Source organism: Ceratotherium simum, chromosome 1 (assembly GCF_057802395.1).
Source record: "Ceratotherium simum simum isolate JZ-2026a chromosome 1, ASM5780239v1, whole genome shotgun sequence".
In the NCBI taxonomy this organism is placed as follows: Eukaryota; Metazoa; Chordata; class Mammalia; order Perissodactyla; family Rhinocerotidae; genus Ceratotherium; species Ceratotherium simum.
Genome location: NC_141900.1, coordinates 6,625,719 through 6,648,445, shown reverse-complemented (window position 1 = coordinate 6,648,445; position 22,727 = coordinate 6,625,719). Strand labels below are relative to the sequence as shown.

The window sequence follows — 22,727 nt, the reverse complement described above, 5'->3', positions numbered from 1 at the left end:
TGATTTGATTGATTCTCATCACGCTTCTGTTTTCTTTTGATCTCACTGTAGCCTAAGAGCCCTCCCGATTTGTTGTCCCTACACAGAAGTTGCTCTCCCTCCGCGCAGGTCCGGTGTTGAGTACTGCCCTGCCTGCAGGGGGCGTGAGGACCAAGCCCTCCCACACCCGTCCAGACCCCACCCCAGGAGCTGCACCGCAGCGGTGCTCTTGGAACCGTGTCTGCTTTGGGGCAGCCTCCTGCAGACCAAGAACAACAAGGGAGGCAAGGGCACAGGTTAATTGGAAGGGATTCGGTTTTGAGCACCGGGGCGCCGAAACTGAGAAATATTGTCCCTGGGCTCGAGGAGTCTCAGCCACGGGCAGCGTTTCCAGTAAATAAAATAGAAGCAAAGTCAACGAAGAAACTAAATAAAATGAAATACGGGCCAGTGCAGATTGAAGTCCATGTGATGAAGAGATTCGGGGGAAGGGCTTAGGAAGGGAGAGGAGAGGGGGTCAGGTGAGAAGCTTGGGGAACACCTGGGAGCTGGAAGGTCGAAAGGAATGTGCCAGAGAGACACCTCGACGGGCCCATACCGTCATTGCCCAATGGTTTGAGACAGAGAGGTCGGGTAAAGCGTATGTGATGAAGTGGCATTTGACAGAGGGCTGCGTGAGGGGCGAGACGAGTCCGTGCACAGATCCTGCGGCGGAGGCGCGCACAACAGGGACCTCGGCACAGGAAAGCCACCGGAGACCATTTCGTGTAGCCCATGTGGATTTAAATTTCTTTTCAATAAGCTACCCACTTTTAAAAGTTGGTGTTTTTACATCAGCATGCAGCTTTTTAACGTTAATGAGAGCCCTTGACAGCAGCATTTCCGTAGGTGGGTCGTGGCTGCGGGGGCTGAGCACCTGGGCGGGGCAGGTCTTCCCACCCGGCACCAAGCCCCGGGCCTCCGCCGGCAGTCACGTGCTGGCCGAATCGTGGTCCCTATTTTATGGACCAGGCAACCGGCGTTCTGAGATGGTTCATGAATTTGCTTATAGACAGAGATAGTTCATGAATTCGCTTATAGACAGACAACGATCCGTGCCAGAGCCACAGATACAATGTTTGATGGCAATAGGGGTGATGTTTTAAAAAACCAGTACCGACTAAAAAGAGTCAGAAACAGGATTATGTATCTCACAGGATGCAGATTAACAATAGTCGCACGCAAAGCAATAGGCGTTTTACAAACACATACAAACGACAGGGCGCACAGAGAACACACTGGAATTGTTCCAGATGGAAAGAGAAGAAATTGGAGAATGAAGAGCTGTTTTTTTGGTGTGAATGAGGCAAAATCAGGCCCCAATTCTGTTTCCACTTTGTTTAAGCTATCACTTATTCCACTTTCTGAAAACAGTCCTGGATTTTAGCCCAGGCATGTACAGCCTACAGGCCGAAGACGAATAGATGGACCGCAGCATCCCTATCCTACTCGCAAGGCAGCTGCTCCTCTGCCCACGTGAACTGTGGGTCTGCTGAGCGCGCTCAGTCTAGGTTGGGTAGCCTTCATCTTTGCGGCGGATGCAGGGACAGGCAGGCAGCACTTTGCGACAGGGTGGCAGGGAGTGGGGAGAGAAGGAAGGCTGAGAATTTACTCAGAGGCTTTTTTGCACTGTCCTGAATATCCATGGAATCAACTATACATATTGTGCTATTCTAAGCGGTTACTGCAGTAAAATGAGGTGTCCTAACATAGATGATAAGGACGGTGTAAGAACCGAATTTCAGAACAGAACCAGCATCCGTCTACACCCCTAAGAGTTGAAAACAGGCAAACAATCCTAAATAGTGACCTTTCTATCGACGTGTTTAAAGATTTTGCTAATACAAGATATAATGGATTATTTTTTTATTGCTCTCACTGGCTTTTTTGTATTCCTTAAAATCAGAAGTGTCTCTCTTTTGTTTAATGAAATTTTACCAATGGTTAGTCCATAATTTAAACACGTTGGTTATAGTCTCTGCGTACTGAAATGGCCAAGATAGTTGATGTTTCTAAAACTTGCAATCTTTACCAGCATAGTAAATACATTTCATAATGATTTCATATTCTGTTCATAAGCTTTTTATTGTTCACTTGGTATTTTGAGTCTTTTATATGTAAATATGAACCATTCTGCTCAGACCTTACTGTCTTTTTAATATCAGATCTTCTTCAAAGAAAGCCTCAAATTCCACACACACCCACGGCATGTTTTGTCTACCCTTAAAAAGAGGCTTGATTTTTTCCAAATAAAATTAAATTTTTTCACAAATAGTTTTATAGCTTTGGTATACTTCTGTGACATTTTTTTTTTAATTCAGTTATTGGAAAGATTGTTAATCACTCTACTTATGGTAAGACTTGATTCCAGAACTTGTTTTATAAGCATTAGTGTACAGTTTTCTACATATCTTTTTGGTTTCTTTGCACTTTGGTCCTGGTGCCTTTTAGTGTTTTGAAGCCTTTCTAGCTCTTACTGGCACCAAGAGGTAACAAGAGTTATTCAGTGAGGCTTACACATTATTGTAGATTTTTTTTTTTTAATGAGGAAGATCAGCCCTGAGCTAACATCCGATGCGAATCCTCCTCTTTTTTTGCTGAGGAAGATCGGCCCTGAGCTAGCATCCGTGCCCATCTTCCTCTATTTTATATGGGACGCTGCCACAGCATGGCTTGATAGGTGGTACGTTGGTCTGTGCCCGGGATCCGAACCCTCGAACCCCAGGCCACTGACGCGGAGCACGTGCACTTAACCGCTTGTGCCACTGGGCGGGCCCTATTGTAGATTTTTTTAAAAGGCCACTTAAGAAGCCATAGTTTCAACACAGCACAGGAGTTCCAGTGCCCTCATCCCTTAGGGCCATCCCTCAGGAGTGTGTCTGATGACAGGAAGAGACTTTCCTCACCATGAGGCCCGTATTGTGTGAGAGGACTCTGATGTCTAGGAAGGATGTTTCTATGTGTGTATGTGTGTGTGTGTGTATGTGTGCACATATCTATTTGTTTGTTTATTTGTTTAAATAAAGTCTTCTTCTTTGTAATACCATTAAACTTTATAAGGAAAAGCAAAGTTGGTACCTAAATATTGAAGAGCAGCCACCACAGACCCATTGCAGTTGCGGGTCAATGAATAAAGCATGCTTAATGGGAAACTGGAAATACCAAGAACTGAATGAATCTAAAGCCACAGCAGAACTTGTGGCACGCGGCTAGAGCAGGACTTAGAGCACAGACTGCAACAGAAAAGACGAAAGCCAGAAGACAATGAGCCAAGAAAATGATGAGCCAGAAAATAATGAAGCTAGAAAACAGCAACAGAATAAACCCCCAAAACTAGAAGGAGGGAAATAATAAAGATTAAGAGACGTTAATGAAATAAAAGATAAAAACATGGTAGAGTGGATCAACAGAGCCATATGCTGGGCCTTGACCTGCCTTATAACATGGACGCTCTCTGGAGAGATGGATCAAAAATGGAGGAGAAGACAGAGGTAAACTGTAATCGAAATATAGGAAGGACATAACCACCGATATTGAAGAGATTTTAAAAAATAGTAAGGGAGTACTATGAACAACATCATGCCAAAAATTGCTTGCAAATGTACGTATTCAATAACTACAAAAAACATGTTACAAAAACTGATTCCAGAATAGATAGAAAACGTGGAAAATTTTATAGCTGTTAAAGACAGTGTGCCAGTAGTTAAATTTTTGCACGACAGTGCTCTCCAAACTCTTTGAACAGCGAGTTCTATTAAACTGTCAGAGCATTTATCAGTCCAATCATGAATGTAACTCAAAGAGAACAACAAGGAGGACGCATGCCCTCCATCCCATCAGGAAGTTACTGTAGGGCATAGTGGTTAAATTCACACGTTCTGCTTCGGTGGCCTGGGGTTCGCCAGTTCAGATCCTGGGTGTGGACGTACTCACTGCTCATCAAGCCATGCTGAGGTGGCGTCCCACATAGAAGGACCTACAACTAGAATATACAACTAAGTACTGGGAGCTTTGGGGAGAAAAAAGAAGAAAATAAAAGAGGAAGATTGGCAACAGATGTTAGCTCAGGGACAATCTTCCTCAAAAAAAAAAAAAAAGAAGTTACTGTAACTTTGATGCTAACACCAGATGAGAAGCTGAGAAAGAAAACTACAGAACAAGCTCACAAACTTAAATGTGGAAATTTAAGTCAAACAGGAGCAAATAAAATTCAATGATATTTTTTAAAAAAAGATAGTATATCATGACCAAAATGTGTTTATTCCAGATATGCCTGGGTGGTTTAAAAATATTAGAAGATTTTTAAATGTCATTCACCATGTTAATGGTAAAGGAGAAAAAAGTTATTACATTAGATGCAGAAAAAGAATTAGTTAAATTCAACACCCATTCAGGACAAAAACTCTTAGTAAAATAGGAACAGAAGAGAACTTTCTTAATCTGATTAAAAATATCTACCAAAAAACTACAGTAAACCTATTCTTAATGGTAAAATATTAGAAGCACTCCCTTTAAAATCAGGAAAATAATAGGATTCCCATAATCCCCACTTCTTTTCACCATTGTGCTCTTCTAACGTGCATTGTAAGAGAGGACAAAGAAGTAAAAGTGTAAGAATTAGAATGGAAGCCATAAAACTCTCATTATTTTCAGATGATGTGACTGTCTGCAATAAAGAGAATCTTCGATGAAAGTATTATTGTTAATAAGATAACACAGCAAGATTTCTAGAATACACAACATTTTTTAAGGTTGCATATAATTTTTTACATATACAATGAACAGTCCATATAATTTTTTAAAAAGAAATACTCTTTATAATAGCAAGAAAAGAGGTAAGATGACTATGAATAAATGTATCAAAACTTGTATATATTTTATGAAGAAAATTAAACAAATTTTTGGAAGCCATTCCAGAAGTCCTAACTGAAGGGAGTGGTGTGTTTTCTACGTGGAAGGCAGACTCAATGTCAGACGTCAGTGCAATTCTAATAAATAACCTGGCTGCATATCTTTGTGGAACTTGATAAAGCTGAGCCTAATATTTACATGGGCTCAGAATAGCCAAGAGAATAGTGAAGAAAAATATGGTGGGAATGATGCCTCATCCAACATCAATGTGCACGTGAAGCAGCAGTGATTGAGCCAGCATAGCGCCAGCATGGCACAGACCGGTGGAGATGAGAAGAGAGAGCCCAGAAACAGCCCATAGTCTAGATTAGCATTCCTACTGTTTACAGAATTTGCACGATCCAATTTTCAATGCAGAGACAAACAACCTAACAGAAAAATAAACAAAAATTTTCTCAACAAAGAGGAAACAGGAGTGGCCTCTTAATAAATACAAAGTTACTCATTAGTAATCAGAAATGAAAATCAAAATCACACCGAAACACTGTCAGTTGTTGAAAATAAAGTCTCTCCACACTAAATGTTGGCCAGGACATGGAACGAAGGAGCTCGCCGGCTGCACAGCCTTGGAGACTAATTTGGCACTGCCTCCACCCAGGTAATGGACTTCGTGCCTTTCCCTGACTTGTTCCACGACTAGACACGTGTCCCAGAGGCACGAGGAGTGTTCACTCAGCATAGGTTGTCTAACACAGATAGAAAACAATAGGAGAATGGATGAATTATGATCTGGTCATGGGGTGGAGTCCAGTGAGGTAGTAAAGATGAATGAATGGCAACTAACATGGATGAATGGGTAGAAGCAAGCTCATGAGTATATTTTTGAGAGAAAAAGGAAGTTATAGAAAAATACACAGAGAATGATGCCATTTATGTTTAAACAACTTTTGTTTATGTTATGTTTAAAAATGTGCAAAACAATACTACAGATTGCTTAGGATTTTGCATAGAAAACTCTGTGGGAGTGATAAACCACACGCAGCCTGTGGTCTCTTCTAGGGGGTGGCAAGGGCAGGGATACCCATGGAGGATTTAACCATGTGGGCAAGTTTGGTTCATAAGCAGCACAGTGGACACATTATTATTTATACCTTTTTGCATGACTTTAACACTACAGAATATTTTTTAACTAAAAAAATAATAGCAATAACTGCTCCAAGATCATTGCTGGTATCAGTGGGAAGAGAGGTGCGATCTTCATTTACAAGGGGCAAAGTTCTACTGAAAGCAATAAATATTTCTACCCGTTTCTCTCTCTTTGTCCTCCTCTCTTTAAGGCTAAGCAGAGAGCTTTCCCTAGTACAGAGACCCAAAGGAAATTCCTCCAGTGGCTCCTCACACAATGCCCATGATGCAACAAAATTCCTGTATACACACACCTAACCTCAGGTGCGATCCATTTTCTTCCATAGGTCAGAGAGAGAGTATGCACTTGACAGCTTATTATTGCTTACTGACACAGTCTGTCTTTTAACCCTTTGAGGAAATAACACCTCAATTACCTTTCATAAGTAAATCTAGCCTCTTTCTCTGTCTCCTCATTGGTAAGCCACGTCCTAGCATTCTATTTCGTGCTCACTGGGTTTTATCTTTCGGGGACTTGCACATTATATTTGCTTTCAAGCCTAAGCTACTGTCAGACCGACATTTCTTCTCTAGTGTGCCCCTAGAACACTCTATTTGCCACAAAATTGCGTTGAGATGGTGTTCACGCTGCCAAATGAGGCGGAGAGGCGATTATCATAAAGCTTAGACCCTCAAGTCCCAGTCCAGATGAGAGTTTTGACTTGAGTTGTCCAGGCTGACCATCACTACTGTGTCCCGTGGGACAAATAGGTGTAAAAGGATTGAGTCTGAGGACCTGTGGTTGCAGCCGGTACTGCCTTCTCACCACCAGCCCTCTGTTCGTCCCACACACACTATGATGCCAGTCAGGCCAGGCGCTGGGCTAGGCCTGGAGGACAGAGAGGAATAAATGCTAACCTGCTGGGTTCTTCTCCTGACACCAACTCTCCAGCTCTCCAGACTCCAGCTGGTGTCCCACAACTCGATGCTGACACTAACTACCCGGAGTTGGCACAGACCCCCCAGGTTTAAGGGCTCAGTCCCACAAGCCAGTCACAAGGAGAGAGTCCTGGGTCACCTGCACTTCTGTCCAACTTGCCTACAAAGTTGGGGCTTCCCACAACCCCTCCCCTTCAGGTTCGATAATTAGCTAGAACAGCTCATAGCACTCAGGAAAGCACTTCCCCTGCATTTACTGATTTGTTATAAAGGATACAAATGAACAGTCAAGCGGAAGAGATGCATAGGCCAAGGGAGGGGTGGAGTGGGGGGCACAGAGCTTCCCTGGCCTCTTGGGGCATGCCTCCTTCCCAGCACCTTGATGTATTTAGCAAACCAAAAACTCTCTGAACTTCCTCATTTAGGGGCTTTTATGGAGGTTTCATTGAATCGGTATGATTGATCAACTCGTTGGCCGTTGGTGATTAACTCAATCTCCAGACCCTCTCCCCTCCCGGAGATTGGGGGGGGGGGTGGGCTCAAAGTTCCACCCCTCTAATTAAGACTCAATTTTCCTGGCAGCCAGCCCCAACTCTGAAGATATCTAGGGGCCCCCAGCCACCAGTCATCTCATTGGCATACGAAGGACACAATTATCAGTCCAGAGATTCCAAGCGTTTTGGGAGCTGTGTGCCAGGAAGCCGGGACAAAGACTAAATATTTATTTTTTATTAACACCCCCCCCACCCCCGCCAGGTGCTTGGAGCTCTGGAAATTCATGCTGTGCTACAGTGAGGCCAGGGGTGGTAGGAGCACAGACAAGGGGGGCATACGTGCAGATTGGGGTCCCAGGGAGGGGTCCTGAAGCAGGTGTGTCTAAGCTGAGCCAGGTGGAAGACGGAGCCGGGTACAAAGGTGGCATAGTCCCGTCTGAGGCGCTGGCTTATTAAGCTCCATCATTTGTTCTCCAAAACCAGGGTGAAAAAGAGAACAGACCTAACGGGAGCCTTTAAACTGGACCCTGTCTACCTTAAGCACAGCCATCAGGACTCTGGTAAGCTAAGCTGCTGTCTTTGCTTTTTGCGGTCTGTTTCGGGTTTTGTTCTCGTCAGAGCCATATTTGAAGTGCCTAAGAGCCAGAGATGAAGATTCAAGTCCCTGGAGACTGGCCCAGCAGGCACTGGGTGTGACGAGGTCTTGGGCACCGTCAGTGGAGCCCCCATCCAGAACTGCTCAGTGCAGGAGCACTGGGGGCCCAATGGGGCCAGGAGGGGCACGCATGACTTTCAATACCGGTGGCGTGGACATCTCCAGCATAGAATCTTTGAAATAGTGACTGAAAGAGAGTGTGCATCTGCTTATGTCAGTACCACCAGGGAGAAGGAAAGGAAATGAAGAAAGTTGGGCTGGGGGTATCAGGGAGTGAAGAGAAAATTGATGACACCGGGCAGGATTGGTGCACAAAAGCCACCTCAGCTGGTGGGTTTGTAGACCTGCTCTCCTTGCGTGGCACTGGTGATGTGACAGTGAACGAGGCCCAGCCCCTGCCTGCGAAGTCTGGTGGGGAAGTGACGGCAGCAGCCTGCGGTGGGCGACTCTTGGAAGCCCCGGTGGGGATGCAGTGTGGCGAGGGGGCCTCCAGTTTGGCCTCCAGATGACGAGGGCAGAGAGAGGACATGGCCAGGTGTTTGAGTCATGGTGAGGAGCAGAACTTTCCCTGGTACACAGAGATGCTGGAGAAACTTCTCCACTGCCTCCTCAGGAAATGCCCATCTGTGATGCAGCACAATTCCTATAAAACGCAAAGTAGCTCCTTTCGTCGTATGGCTACTGTCCATGCCCGTAGGCCGTGGCCAAAAGTCAAATCATAAGTTAGTACAGGCCAGGCCCTGTGGGGGGCAAGCGGAGTGGAGATCCAGATCTCTGAGATTCTTATCAAAGATAAAAATCTGATATTTAGAATGATCCCAGTGATACAAAAGTTTTAAAAAAATCATGGAATGTGAAATTGCAGAATGTGAACAGTACTCACATTTGGATGGTATAATTATTTGTGAGTTTTCTTAATTTTCTCTGCATTTTTAAATTTTTACAAACACCGTAATTAGAAATATTTGTAAGTGTCGATGTTCTCAGGTGTAGTGCAGACACGCGTCCCGGTAGATGGCCCAGCAGGTCCCCATTTGGGTTGCGCCTGCCTCCATCACACAGAGACAGGATTCTTGGGTCCACCTGGAGCGGCACCTGTCCGTCCTCACCCATCAGAGCCTCTGGGCTGCAGCCCGGGCTCACAGCCTGCTGTGCCAGCCTCACCTCGGTATTTCCCCACCATCTGCTTCTACCGCTCTGTATTTTTCCCCTTCTGTAACTTTACTCAGCCAGAAATACCCTCCCTGGTGCCTGCTTTCCCTACCTGTTAAAATCGTATAGATCTCTAAAAACTAATCATTTAACTAATAATTAAAAAAAAAAACCTTTCAGATCAATTGAGATCCTGATCAAATAAAATGTGTGAGGGCAACGACCTGGGCAGGCTTCCTCCGCCACATTAATTATGCTCACTTTAATCCACCCGCTAGGGCAGCTATTTATACGTTTGTCTTCCCTTGTAAGGCCCTAAGCCTCCCAATGCAAGAGAATTATCTATTCACTTAGGAAGCCCTCACGGCCGCCAGCACAGTGCCCACGTGGGCTCCTGGTGGACCCATGAAGCCCGGAGAGGGAACGAAGGCCGAGTCTTTGGGAACGTCTCTTGTCTTCATTTTAAGTTTTCTTAGATAATAATGGATCCATGGAACCATAAAATGTCAGTGATGGAGGGAGCATTAGCAATCCCTTGACCAATCCCTCACTTTATTGAGGAGGAAAATGATGTCATTTTGACACTAGTGGTGGGGTGCTCAGCAGGGCGACAGAAGCTGAGGCATCACGCCCCCTCACCCAATCCTCCGCAATCTAAATGCTCACCTCCCAGCAGCCAGCGTGGTCTTGATGAGAAGAAGGTCAGACCTGTTCTTGCCTTCTTAAAACTGCCCACTGGTTTACCGTGCACTCTGGATAAAAACACTCACAATTCTGCTCAGTTTTGCTCAGAACCTAAAACTGCTCTGAAAATAAAATCTAGTTTTTAAAAATGGAATTGCCATGAAACAATGCAAAATTATAAACCCAGTGCCAAACCTCTTATATTAAAAAAATGTATTTCAGGGGCCGGCCCGGTGGCGCAAGCGGTTAAGTGTTCGCGCTCCGCTGCGGCAGCCCGGCGTTCACCAGTTCGGATCCTGGCGCGCACCGACACACCGCTTGTCAAACCCTGCTGCGGCGGCGTCCCATATAAAGTGGAGGCATATGAGCATGGATGTTAGCTCAGCGCCAATCTTCCTCAGCAAAAAGAGGAGGATTGGCAGATGTTAGCTCAGGGCCGATCTTCCTCACACACACACAAAAATGTATTTCACGTCTGAATAATAAAAACCTCAGTAATCATGACAGTTAATAAGCACAATGTTGCTCTTGAATGATGAAGTAATTCTCACAATCAGTTTAAGCCAAGGGTATCTGGGTAAAGTTTATTGCTCTAGGGATACAAAAAAATGTATAATTTTATTCCACTTTTATAGAAAGGCAATTTCCTATTGAAACATTTGCTATGGCTGTTAGAGACAAAAAAAACTTATTTATTTGTATTTTTCCCTAAAAAAACTCTATAAATCAACAAAAGCAGTGGGCCATTTTGAGTTTACTAAGCAAATCACCAAAAATCACCTTGAACTTCTATGGCCAGTGAATATAAGGGTATATTTTGTCTGGGTGGATTTCACTCTAGTGCTGCTAAGCCTTCTGCAATTTGAAATAAAAATAGGTTTAGAGTGCTTTTTTTAAAAAAGATCCTTTCTATTCAATAAAGAAATCTCTTCATTATTGAACTGTTAAAAAACCCACAAGGCCCTGGTGGCCTGGCCTGCCCCTCACACCACACGGCTCCAGCTCACCAGGCCGCAGCCTGCTGTCCCTCCTGGGGGTCTTTAGGGTGCCTCCCTCTCATCACTGGGATGCAGGATAAAGGTCCCACGGGGGGAAGTCTGCCCAGGCCTGTCTCTCCACGTAAGCAAGTGCCCTGTGCTCAGTGGTCCTCCGCTCACTTCACCTGGACGGCTCCTTCATGGCAGGTGACTATAGCCGTGAAGCCATCTCGCTCACTGTTTACTGTCCTCCTCTTGTACAAGCACCTAAGATCTGTGTGGGGGACTGTTGCCCTGCTGCTCCCGGCTAGAACAGCGCCTGAGTGGACCAAGGGAGTGGGCAGCAACATTAGGAACAGCAGCAGCAAGAGCGTACGGTACAATATGTTCCCACGTTGGTTGTGCACTTTTACATATGGCGTCTCATTGGACGCATGTCAACCAATGGTAGATATTGAACTAGGACCAAAATAAATGGGATTTTTTTTTTTTTGATAACAGAAAATTCTGCTGGTGACAGGGAAAAGTGGCCACATCTGTTATATAGACTTTTCAGATAAATTCTTTCCATGTGAAAACTGTACATTTGGAAAATGGAAAAGAGTAAATGGTAAGCAGGAAAGTTCCCATAACGCACCACCCAAATGCAGACACTGCTGATACACGGTTGTGTTTCTTGCCAGTCTTCTCTTATGCATTGTCTGGTTTCATTGTTTTTATTACTATAAGCCATTTGCAAATTTAGAAGCTGCTCACCCCACATATTTTATGTAATTGTGAAGACTTATGAGACACGTAAAACCTGTTAGATAATCCGCAGTATGAGTCAAACTATCATCGTAGGAAATTGCTGGCAGAGGGCTTTGGCATTCTTGATGTTAACAGCAAACACCTATACAGGAAAGCTTCTAACTGAACCACGTCTTCACTCAGTCCTTAAGGAAGCAGTTTCACTGAGCCCAAGATGCCATCTTTCACAAACCATGTTGTTTGGTTGTAGAAGCCACTACATCTGAATCCTTTTCCTTAAAACTTTAGTTGTAGCATCTAATAGAATTTTCTACAGTGAAGGAAATGTTCTATAAGTCAGCGCTGTCCTATATGGAAGCCACTAAGCCACATGTGGCTATTGAGCACTTGAAATGTGGCTAGTCTGACTGAAGGACTCAATTTTTAATTGTATTTAATTTTAATTAAATTTAAATAGCCATATGTGGCTAGTGGCTATAGGGATGGTACAGTGATATAAACTAAAAAGGAGAGTCATTCATTTATCTTCATTCACGGTGCCATCTGGGTTTTCAACAAATTCTTATGGAGTGCTTATTACATGCCAAGTTTGCTTTTGGGTGCTGTTATTTTATTTCTATTGGCATCTATGACTCCCTGTCAGGTTACTTCTGGTGACTCTGCTGTTGATGTCTGTTGGTTAACAACCATGTTCCATACGGTGTAAAGAAGAAAGTGTTGGTTCGGAGTTGACATAGGCTGTGTGATTTTGGGCTTCCGTTTCAGGGTCACTGATAAAATAAGGAGGTTGAGTCTTGCAAAAAGGCCCTGCACGTTCTTCCATCTCTACTATTTTATGATCGTAATTGAGAAAACACCTGGTCTTTCCAGATGGCAGTCAGGGAATCATAACAAGCTGTGACTTTAGATTTTCTTGTAAATATAACATAGCCCGTCTGCACAGTGGATCAAGAGCGGTCTATAAGAGGGGACAGTGGATGGCATTAGGTGGACACCTTGCTCCAGCTGACCCTGGTGAGGGCCTGCTATGGCCATGCCAGTAGCCGCTCTTACCTGGGAAGTGGGGGACACTAAGAGCCACAACGTGCCTCGTCTGGCCTACATTAGAGGGTCAGATGTCAAAAACCTAGGACTGCAGCACATCTTCATAATTCCACCACATTCCTTGCCCAACATCACCACGTAGAAACTCCCATCTGTGAGATTCTTCATCCAGTGTTCTTTCCACCACACGATGCTGAGATTTACTGCCTTAGACAAGAGAGGAGACGAAAATGCAAACCAGGCATTTTCATAACCACTGTAAAGCCACTGAATCGAGGATAATGAAACTGACTTACTGGGCATCTGGTTTGTGCCAGACAATAGATCAAGGTCCGAGAAGACGGACATGAACACCCATCAAGAGTTTGATTCTTTTTTTATATTCTAATCACTCTGTATATCAAATTCACCTTTCCATGCATGAATGAATGAATGTTGAAGGCTTTACATGATTTGAATGCCAATTTACTATTGGGCACTAGAAGAAATCTCAGATTTTCCTGCTTATGTAACTGCAGAAAGCAAGAAAAATGGGAGTCCATTCAGCGTTTAGCATTTCCAATTTGTTTTCTGGGCATACTGCCCTCCAGGACCCTCCCAGAATCTGTTACCTTGGAAAGTGCCGCAAAGAACACCCAGCCCCAGCCTTGGGCAGTCTCATGTCTGGTTTGGGAGATGATGGATGGGACACAAGAAATTTACCTTTAAGAAGAGAAGCATTAGGCATGTAATTAACCAATGTGTCTAACGGTTTCTTTTTTGTCCCTTTTCTAGGGCTCATCACTGACTACAGGGTGAGTGGGAGATCTGTCTCACCGAGCTCCAGGTCTGTGATAATCCAAAATGTGAATGCAGCTGGGTGCCGTCATGGGCTATAGCTGCTGCTGCCTCCTGTTCCTCTCGTGATCAGGATCCCACTAAAGGACACCTTCTAACTGGGTCCTAACAAGCAAATCAGACCAGGCAGTGGACAGCTCTGCTGAGCTCACCCACTGCAGATCTCAGGTCAGGAGGAAAAGATCTTGCCTGTGCTCCTTGGAAGGGGACAGGGACTTCTGCACTGATTTCCCTGTCTATTGTGCACTATGGCTGCTTGCCTGGAGCCAGCATCCCAAGGGCAGGAGGAGAATGAAGAGTCAGAGCATCGAACAGCAGCCTCTTAACTGGCTGCTCTGATGGCAAGCCTCGTGCCTAACCAGGAGCTGTGGGCTGCTCTGGCAGCTTCTCAGAGATGAGCAGGGCCCCATACCGCCTCCCTGGACCCCCAGGCTGCCGAGGGAGACAGAGGTATGGACAGTCACACATGCCACGAGGATCAGTCTGCACCCTTCTATGAGCTGCCGTTCTGAGACAGATCTGGAACATCTCACTCCTCTCTGATGGCTGTTTCTGGCCTAAGGGAAAATGTCCTAAATCCCGTTAGCTAGTCTTCTGATAGTCCAGCTTTTCCTTAAACCATTTCTTATACTTGATGATAATGAAGTCCCGGGCATCAAGTGCTGGCAGCTTATGAGTCGTTTGTCGTGGATGGACAGCTTGCATTTGGCCCACCTGCTGTTTTTAAAGGACCTGTTTCCAGGCAGGTGTGAAGAGTTACAGCAGCCGGCCCGACTGACATCCACCTGGCTTGTGAGATCCCCACAGATAATTGTGCTTTATGTTCTGCTGCCCTTCTAGAAAGAGACAGGGGATGGCACAGAGTGTATTCTCAGCAAATATTTCATGGGTAATGAATGCACTTTGTGAAAGATCAAATAAAGAGGATGGGGAAATTATTTTGGAGCAGAGGGTCTTCTAAATACTGATGCACATAAATTAGTCTTTAGAATACCATCTTGATAAAGTCGGAGAGGCCACGTGGGACAGATTCAGGGCATCCCCACCAGGAAAGAACACGTAGGTTGGCGGGTTCCTGAGTGTGGCGGCCTTGTCTCTGGCGTCCTGGGCGTGTAAAGGGCCTGGGGCACCAGTATTTCCCTGTGGGCTTTGTTCCTTCCATCCTCTCCTCACTTTTGAGAGAGAGACCACATTCACATAACTTTTATTACAGTATATTGTTATAATTGTTCTATTTTATTGTCAGTTATTGTTGCTAATCTCTTACTGTGCCTAATTTATAAATTAAACTATCATAGGTATGTACGTATAGGAAAAAACATAGAATATATAGGGTTCAGTACTTTCCACGGGTCAGGCATCCACTAGGGGTCTTGGAACATATCCCCCATGAACAAGGTGGGGAACTACTGTCCTTATCTTCCCAAACAGCCCCTTGTTCTTCCCCTCTGTGTCCTTCTTCCCTGCTTGAATACATCCACAACCAGTGGAGGGTCACACAGCATGTGGCGTGCCAGTCAGCTGACAAGTTCAGGAGAAACTAGGGAAAGCTTACTTGAGGACTATGTTGGTGATGTATTTTCTAGTGACAGTGTCTTGCAGGTCATTCTATGGTGGCTAGTGGGTCAGGAAAAGAATCAAGATTGCTCTAGAAAATGGTGCAAGAACCTCATGGGGAAGACACAGCAGAGGGGGTGGGCCTCGACTCCCTCTTCCCTGTGGATGAAGAAACCAGTGAAAGGACTCCCCGAGCCCCCTGGGTTGTAAGCTCCACGGGCTCAGCCACACCGTCCCTGCCTGCTTATGATGGCACTCAGCAAACGTCCACGGAATGGACACAGTGTCTCCCAAGTCAACAGCCTGTTCTGTCCCCATCTGTCTCGGAGCTTTGCAAAGAAAGCCTCTTGCTGTGGGAACCGCTCACTCCACTGTCCGCTTTGCCATCCAAGATGGGGCATAGCAGCCAGAGGGCTTGGCCTCCAGGGAGTTAGCTGCCTCCAGAAGAGACAGGGAGGCCAATCAGTCACAAAGGAAACTAGCTCTTAGGACGTTCCTCACTGATGTGCCCTTTATGTTTTATTTCAGCACTGGCAGTTACCGCTGGGTCGTAGATTCCGTTCTTTGAAGATGTGGTTTGTTTTTAGGATGTATGGAGTCAAGGGACTGCAGGCCTATATCCGCAAGGTGACTTTGTGTTCATTATTTGTCGGGGGAGTATTAGGGAGGTCGTAGACTCTAGAAGTGAATTAAGATGTCTTAATAAGCAGATATATGCTAAGGGCTAGTTTGGGCTATTGAGATTAGGTTATTTATAAGATGGTCAGCGCATGATTATGGATCTTTTAGACATTTCCATGAAGACTACAGGTTATCAGCCCCAGGACACTGTCACAGCGAAGATACCACGTAGCTGGCACTTGAGCCACATCTCGATGACAGCGAGGTCCAGTCAACAATGGCAACAGTGAGGACACAGGATGTTTTTCTCCAAAACCTGCCAGAAAAGAGAATCTTAGAGCTGGGGTGGGATGGATGTCATCTAGCCCAGTGGTTCTCAATATGTACCCGCATGACCTTCATCTCTCGGGGTGGGTCCCAGCAACCTCTGTTTTAATGAGTGAACCAGGTAGCGTGATGATCGCTAAAGTGTGAGAACCACTGATCTACTCCAAGCCCCATTACTTGCTTTTTTTTCCTAACCAGTGAGGAAACTGAGGCCAGAATATGTGCTGGGACTTGCGCAAGGCCCACCCATTTAGGCGGCAGCGGCAGGCCTGCTGAATTCCAGCTGGGTCCCTCCCATCCTGGTGTCTCTCCTCAGCTGTGGCCCCATCCTGATGGACAGAGGTCCTCGGGCTTCACGGGAATGGGGCAGGCCTGCGGGTTCCAACTCTAGTGATAGTGACGAGGCAGCCCTTGATTTTAAGTCCTGGTGCGGCAGCTTAGCGTGCTGTGCAGCTGTGGGCGGAGTGGGATGGCGCCAGGCCCCTTGTCTGTGACAGGGCATGTGGCAAGTCGTCCATTTGCAAGCGTTGGCTCAGTGCTTGTCGAATGTCACACACTGGCGTCTCTCTACCCTGCAAGGCTGTTGTGGGGAAACATGGGCTCTGTACATCACCGGAGAATCTATGTGGGGGTACGAACTAGGGAAAGGAGTGTGTGTGTGAGTTTATGGGTAAGAGAGCCCCCTCTCCCCATTCAAGAACACGGTCTCAAATATAATGAGGATTCAGCTTTGGAGAAATAAGGCGAAAAATGATTCCAGCCGTAAGCTCAGAGACAAATGGATGTAATTAAGCTGCTTCATGTTAAAAACACTCCATGCCTCGCTCTGAGAGGGCCCGCGGTCCTGTCTCACAAGGAGAGTACACGGATGGTCAAAGCCGGTCCCTGGGCGGGTGTGTGGCTCCTCCAGGACCCACATGGCAGGGCGGGGGGAATCACCTGCCAGCACAAAGTCTTTGGCACCCTCTAGTGGCACCAGATTTATTATGTGACTGGGAACGGTTCATTTAAATGGTGTTTCAGTCCCAGCAACACTTGGAGCAGGGAGGCTTCTGCTCAGATACTCCCTGAGCTCCCGCAAGCGAGAGCACCGTGCTGGATGCCTGGGTTTAGAATGAGCAACACGTGCACCTAGACCACGGAGAGCTTGTTCTCAGATCGCATATTTGAATAAGCTTTTGAACTTCATAAACATCTAGAAGTCAAATAAGGTGGTGAGTTCAGAGAGAGGAAGGCAGTTCTTGAATGTGACAGGGACTGACGTGATTCTCAGCTCTCGGTGGCAAACGCTGGAGAACTGAAGCTTTGGCGTTAGGCAGCTGCGTTAGAATCACAGCTTTGGTTTCCTTCTCTGCGAAATGGGTGTACTCATGGCATCCCCTGTGTTGTGGGCTCTCATGAGGATGCATGGTGCAGCACGGGGCACTCAGCTAACACAAGGCTGCTACTCAATAGACGTGAGCCACTGTCTCTTTTCTAGAATGTTTAAATACCTCTTCACAATGTTTATTCTAAAATTATAAAAGATGGTTTTGGGGGGATTAAAACCAGGCCCCTGAACAGAAGAAAATTGTAGTTGGTGTTTTCTCTGAAGACACTAGCCCTTTCTGCATGGTAACGAGTTTCTGCTCCACCTGTGTGGGGACAGCTGGTGAGTGAGTGACATAAACACTTGAAGAAAATGTCTAAAAGCATATAAACAAATTATAGATGTGCAGTCTAATAAGGTTTTCTAGGTCGTTAGGTTCTACATTAAGTGGTGATGAGAAACTCAGACAGATTCCCTTCCCTTTCAAGCATGTCCAGCTGGCCCACGAGTTTGAGTCTTTGGTGCAGCAGGATCCCCGCTTTGAAATCTGTGCGGATGTCACTCTGGGGCTGGTCTGTTTTCGGCTAAAGGTATGTTTAAGTCTATTTCAGTCTTCTTCACTTTCTTTGAATGTGACAGAGGGGAGAAGAGCATTCATTACTTCCATGCTCAAAACTTGCATTAACTCCCCAGAGACCATGAAATTCAGCCCGGATTTTCCAGTCTGCTCTTCACGCCTCCCGACTCTGACTCCACCTAATTTCCTGCTATGCCCTACGTATACTCTTCTCTATGAATTGTTCATTCTTCCTCAATTGTACGCAGACTTCTTGCTTGTGTAGGCCCTTGGCCCTAGAATGCTCACCATTTTCTCCATCCATCCACCTCTGCCACTGGAATACTGAGGACTGACTTGTCTACGGCCCACTAATCCAAGGGTTGTCCCTGGACCAGCATGAGCATCACCCAGGAGCTGGTGAGAAATGCCAATCCCCAGCCTAGACATGCTGACTCTGCAGCTTAACTAGACCCCCAGGTTGTCGGTGCACATACAGGAGTTTGAGCAGTGCTGGTCTGTAGCACTCTGTTGTTCTGCTGCCTGATGATGAGGGGAAGCTGGCCTGGATGGCTGAGGGCATAAGCCATCTTCAATGGGAATCATATTGCATTTCTCAAAAGGCCCCAAGATGTGCTGCACACATGCAACTTAATCTCCCTTGTGTAAATGAAGCTGGTAGAGAACCTAACACCCTGACCACTTTTGAGCTAGCTTTCCATTCGCAGAATCTCCCCTTTCTGCAAGGCCTCCCTTTCAAATCCAAGAAAGCAATCAGGAGAAGGAGTGATGGGCTCAGGTGCACTGTCAAGGAGCTGCCAATCAAACGCGGCCTTCCACTTACCGTTTTCTTTCCCCCACTGATTCTTGGAGCTTTGAGGTGCTGGTGAGAACCAGTCATGGAAAAGCCTGGAAGCAACAGAGAGATAGTAGAGTTCTGACACAAGAGCTGGCGAGGGAGACGAGAGCTCTGTGCAGGGCATCAAGTCGTGAGATCTGAGAGAAAGTGTGCAGAGGAATAGAGAGAGTGCTCACACTCTGGGCAGACATGGGGAGACACCTCAGTCACTGGTGTCCCAGGTGCGTGGTCCCCTGGAATGACCAGATGTGGCAATTCAGTCAGCATTGGTGTTAGCATTGTGCTTTGACTTTGCCATTAATAGTGGTTTTGTTTCTTCGTTTTTAAGGCCAGTGTTCTTACAGGACATTTTTAAAAAATTTTTAATAGTTTTATTGAGAAATTACTCACATACCATGCACTTTGTCCATTTAAAGTATACATTTTAACGATTTTTAGTATATCCATAGAGCTGTGCAGCCATCACCACAATCTAATTTTTGAACATCTTCATCCTCCCCAGAAGAAACCCCACCCCCATTAGCAGTAACCCCCTGCCCCCTCCATCCTTGGGGGCCACTGATCTGCTTTCTGTCTCCATGGATTTGCCTATTTTGGGCATTCTTATGAATAGAATCATCATTATGTTGTCTTTTGTGACTGGCTTCTTTCACTTAGTATAATGTTGCCAAGGTTAAGACTTTTATTTTCTTCTTATAATTCACGACACCAAACTCACCGGTGTATGGTCTCTGTCCTCTCTTCTCCTGTGCAACATAGCAAGCCCAGGGTGCTTTTCAGCTAACAAATGTTTCCTTTTGTGAAACTTACCTTGTTACTTCCATTCCGTGAATCCAGTTTCTTCTTGAGGAAGCCTATTATTCAGGCATGATGGTTCATTTTTCTGCTTCTACATCTACCATCTTGTCATTATTTTATTCCCTTTGTCCCATTCCTCTCCAGTCTGGATTTCAAGTCCTCTACATCATCGATTGTTTCAACATATATATGGTCTTTCTTTAACTTAAAGCAGATAAACTGTTCCTATTGCATAATTGATTTCCATTCACTCCATCCTCTTCTCAACGAGTCCTCCATTGATCTTGTTCTGCATCTTGCTCGGTCTATTGTTCTCCTCCTCCTCCTCCTCCTTCTTCTATCTCAGTCTATTTTCTCTGTTTGGCTCTTTGCCTCTATTTAACAGAAAACATATCTTGTCCAATTCATTTGAAAATGGGACGCAAATTTTTCCTAAATAATTTTCTTTTATTTTCAGCACTATATAATTTTCAGATTTTTGCTCTTAGGCTAAGTCTTCCTAGTAAAATTCCATTCCCTTTGTATCATAATTTCTTCCTTCTGTATCCTCATCCTCAAATAGGACAAGCTTTGTCTAGACCTGGTATATGACAACAGTTTCTGAATTGCCTTTGGCCCATTCACTGTCCCTTTGGGCGCCAGTAGCAGCCCCAGTCAGGCCCACAGCCAGTGTCTGGGTGGATTTGCACAGGTCTGAGGCCAGTTTCCAGCATCTAGCAGGTGTTCATCTGGGCAGAACTGGACTCTTCTCTTTCCACTTGTCCTTCCTGCCTCTTGACTCTCAAGACAAAGCGAGAACACAAACAATACAATCCTGTGAGGGTCGCATCACCAAGGATGCAAGGCCCCACTTCCAGCCCCCTTCTACATTCAACTATATGGTTTATAGGGGGTGCAGTGGCTGCCTGGAAACAGAAGAAAGACTGAGAGGAGTTGGGGGAGGAGCATGAGAAGGGGGAGGAGGATGAGTGACGAGACTGACTGCCGAGGGAAGCAGCTCCCGGCAAGGAAAGAGATGGCTTCCCTGTTTTTGTGTGATACAAGTTTCCATCTGGTCCAGTTGGTGCAAGGGCTGGCCCTCTGGCCTGAGGCTGATGGGCTGCTCTTTGCCAGAGGGAGAGTCCACCAATGGTCTCTTGCTCCTATAGTTCGTGGGCAATTTTCCCAGATTCTTGCAATAAGTTGACTATTAGGCTTCATTTTCTATGTTGCTGAGACTTTCTTCTATGTATTTAAGGGAGACCTCCTCATTGGTACCACTAGAAACCTCAGTTCTGCTTTTTAAGCTCATCAATTTGTAAATAACATATCTAGGAATCTTCATTTTTTCTTAAAGAACCTGGTCCATGGAAGGGTCATCTTTGTTTTTTCTCCCTTCCTTTCTTCCCTCCCTCCTTCCTTCCTTCCTTCTTTCTTTCTTTCCTTTCTTTTTTCTTTTTATTTATTTTTTTATTGAGGTAACATTGGTTTATAACATTATATATATTTCAGATGTACGTCATTATACTTCTATTTCTGCATAGATTACATCATGTTCTCATGTTCACCATCAAAAGACTAATTACAATCCATCACCAAACACGTGCCTAATAATCCCTTTCGCCCTCCTCACTCCCCCCTTCCCCTCTGGTAACCACCAAACTAATCTCTATCTCTATGTGAATGTTTGTTGTTTTTATCTTCTACTTATGAGTGAGATCATACAGTATTTGACTTTTCCAACTTATTTCACTTAGCATAATACCCTCAAGGTCCATCCATGTTGTCACAAATGGCTGGATTTCATCGTTTCTTATGGCTGAGTAGTAGTCTATTGTGTATTTATATCACATCTTCTTCATCCATTCATCCCTTGATGGGCACTTAGGTTGTTTCCAAGTCTTGGCTATTGTGAATAATGCTGCAATGAACAGAGGGGTGCATGTATCTTTACGCATTCGTATTTTCACGTTCCTTGGATAAATACCCAGCAGTGGAATAGCTGGATCATATGGTAGTTCTATTCTTAATTTTTTGAGGACTCTCTGTACTGTTTTCCATAGTGGCTGCACTAGTTTGCACTCCCACCAGCAGTGTATGAGAGTTCCCTTCTCTCCACATCCTCTCCAACACTTGTTGTTTCCTGTCTTGTTAATTATAGCCATTCTGATGGGAGTGAGGTGATATCTCATTGTAGTTTTGATTTGCATTTCCCTGATAGGTAATGATGTTGAACATCTTTTCATGTGCCTGTTGGTGATCTGTATATCTTCTTTGGAGAAATGTCTGTTCAGACCTTTTGCCCATTTTTTAATTGAGTTGTTAGTTTTTTATTGTTGAGATGTATGAGTTCTTTACATATTTTGGATCTTAACCCCTTATCAGTTATTATATAGTTTGCAAATATTGGAAGGGTCATCTTTTGACAGCACATTAGAACACCAAGAAATGGTCTCGTAGGGAGAGGCTGCAGTCTTTTAGAGCCATGTAACTATTATTTAGTTGAACTTTTTACCATTGTCAGTGAAAGGCAAGTGGCAAGGTCACTTCTTTCACTGATAGGTTGCAGTATTGCCAAGTGCTAGCCTTTGTGATTAGTTGAATTTTTGAATCCTTGGAGAACTGAGCACAGCTCCTCTCTCTCAATCTCTTCAGGGTTCCAACAAACTGAACGAAGCTCTTCTGGAAAGAATAAACAGTGCCAAAAAGATCCACTTGGTTCCATGTCACCTCAGAGACAAGTTCGTGCTGCGTTTTGCCATCTGCTCTCGCATAGTGGAATCTGCCCACGTGCAGCTGGCCTGGGAGCACATCAGAGGGCTGGCAACTGAGCTGCTGAAAGCAGAGAGGGAATAAAAGGCGGGCCGGCTGCAGGTAAGCTGCCGTCCCAGCTCCGTCATTCAACGCTGCTGGGACCAGTTTCCTCCTCTGTAAAAAGACAACACCGTACCCTGTTTGGTCTGGGGAAGGGGAAGGAAGATACACTGTAATGATTCTTTAGACACTTAGATTTTTACTTTGTGTTCTTTTCTACGAGACTATCAATTTTGTATCTCTATAATTTCCCCTTAGATTTCTTCAGTGTTCACTGAGGCAACTTACTATCATAATAAGCTTATATAATAAATTGGCAAACTGTAGATAAATGAAAATTAATGAAAATATTAAGAAGGGAATTTGGCATGACCCATGATT

General features: G+C 45.0%; 1 protein-coding gene across 1 annotated transcript in view; it reads left to right on the top strand.

The window, feature by feature from the left end:
* Positions 1 to 22,488, top strand: part of DDC (dopa decarboxylase) — an 83,789-nt gene extending 61,301 nt beyond the window's left edge. The window contains exons 9-13 of the mRNA XM_087432446.1: positions 7,911 to 7,987; positions 13,464 to 13,483; positions 15,612 to 15,710; positions 17,811 to 17,930; positions 22,188 to 22,488. Coding sequence (XP_087288572.1) covers positions 7,911 to 7,987; positions 13,464 to 13,483; positions 15,612 to 15,710; positions 17,811 to 17,930; positions 22,188 to 22,388 — 517 coding nt within the window. The 3' untranslated portion in view covers positions 22,389 to 22,488. The remainder of the gene's footprint in view (positions 1 to 7,910; positions 7,988 to 13,463; positions 13,484 to 15,611; positions 15,711 to 17,810; positions 17,931 to 22,187) is intronic.
* The last annotated feature ends 239 nt before the right edge of the window (positions 22,489 to 22,727 follow it).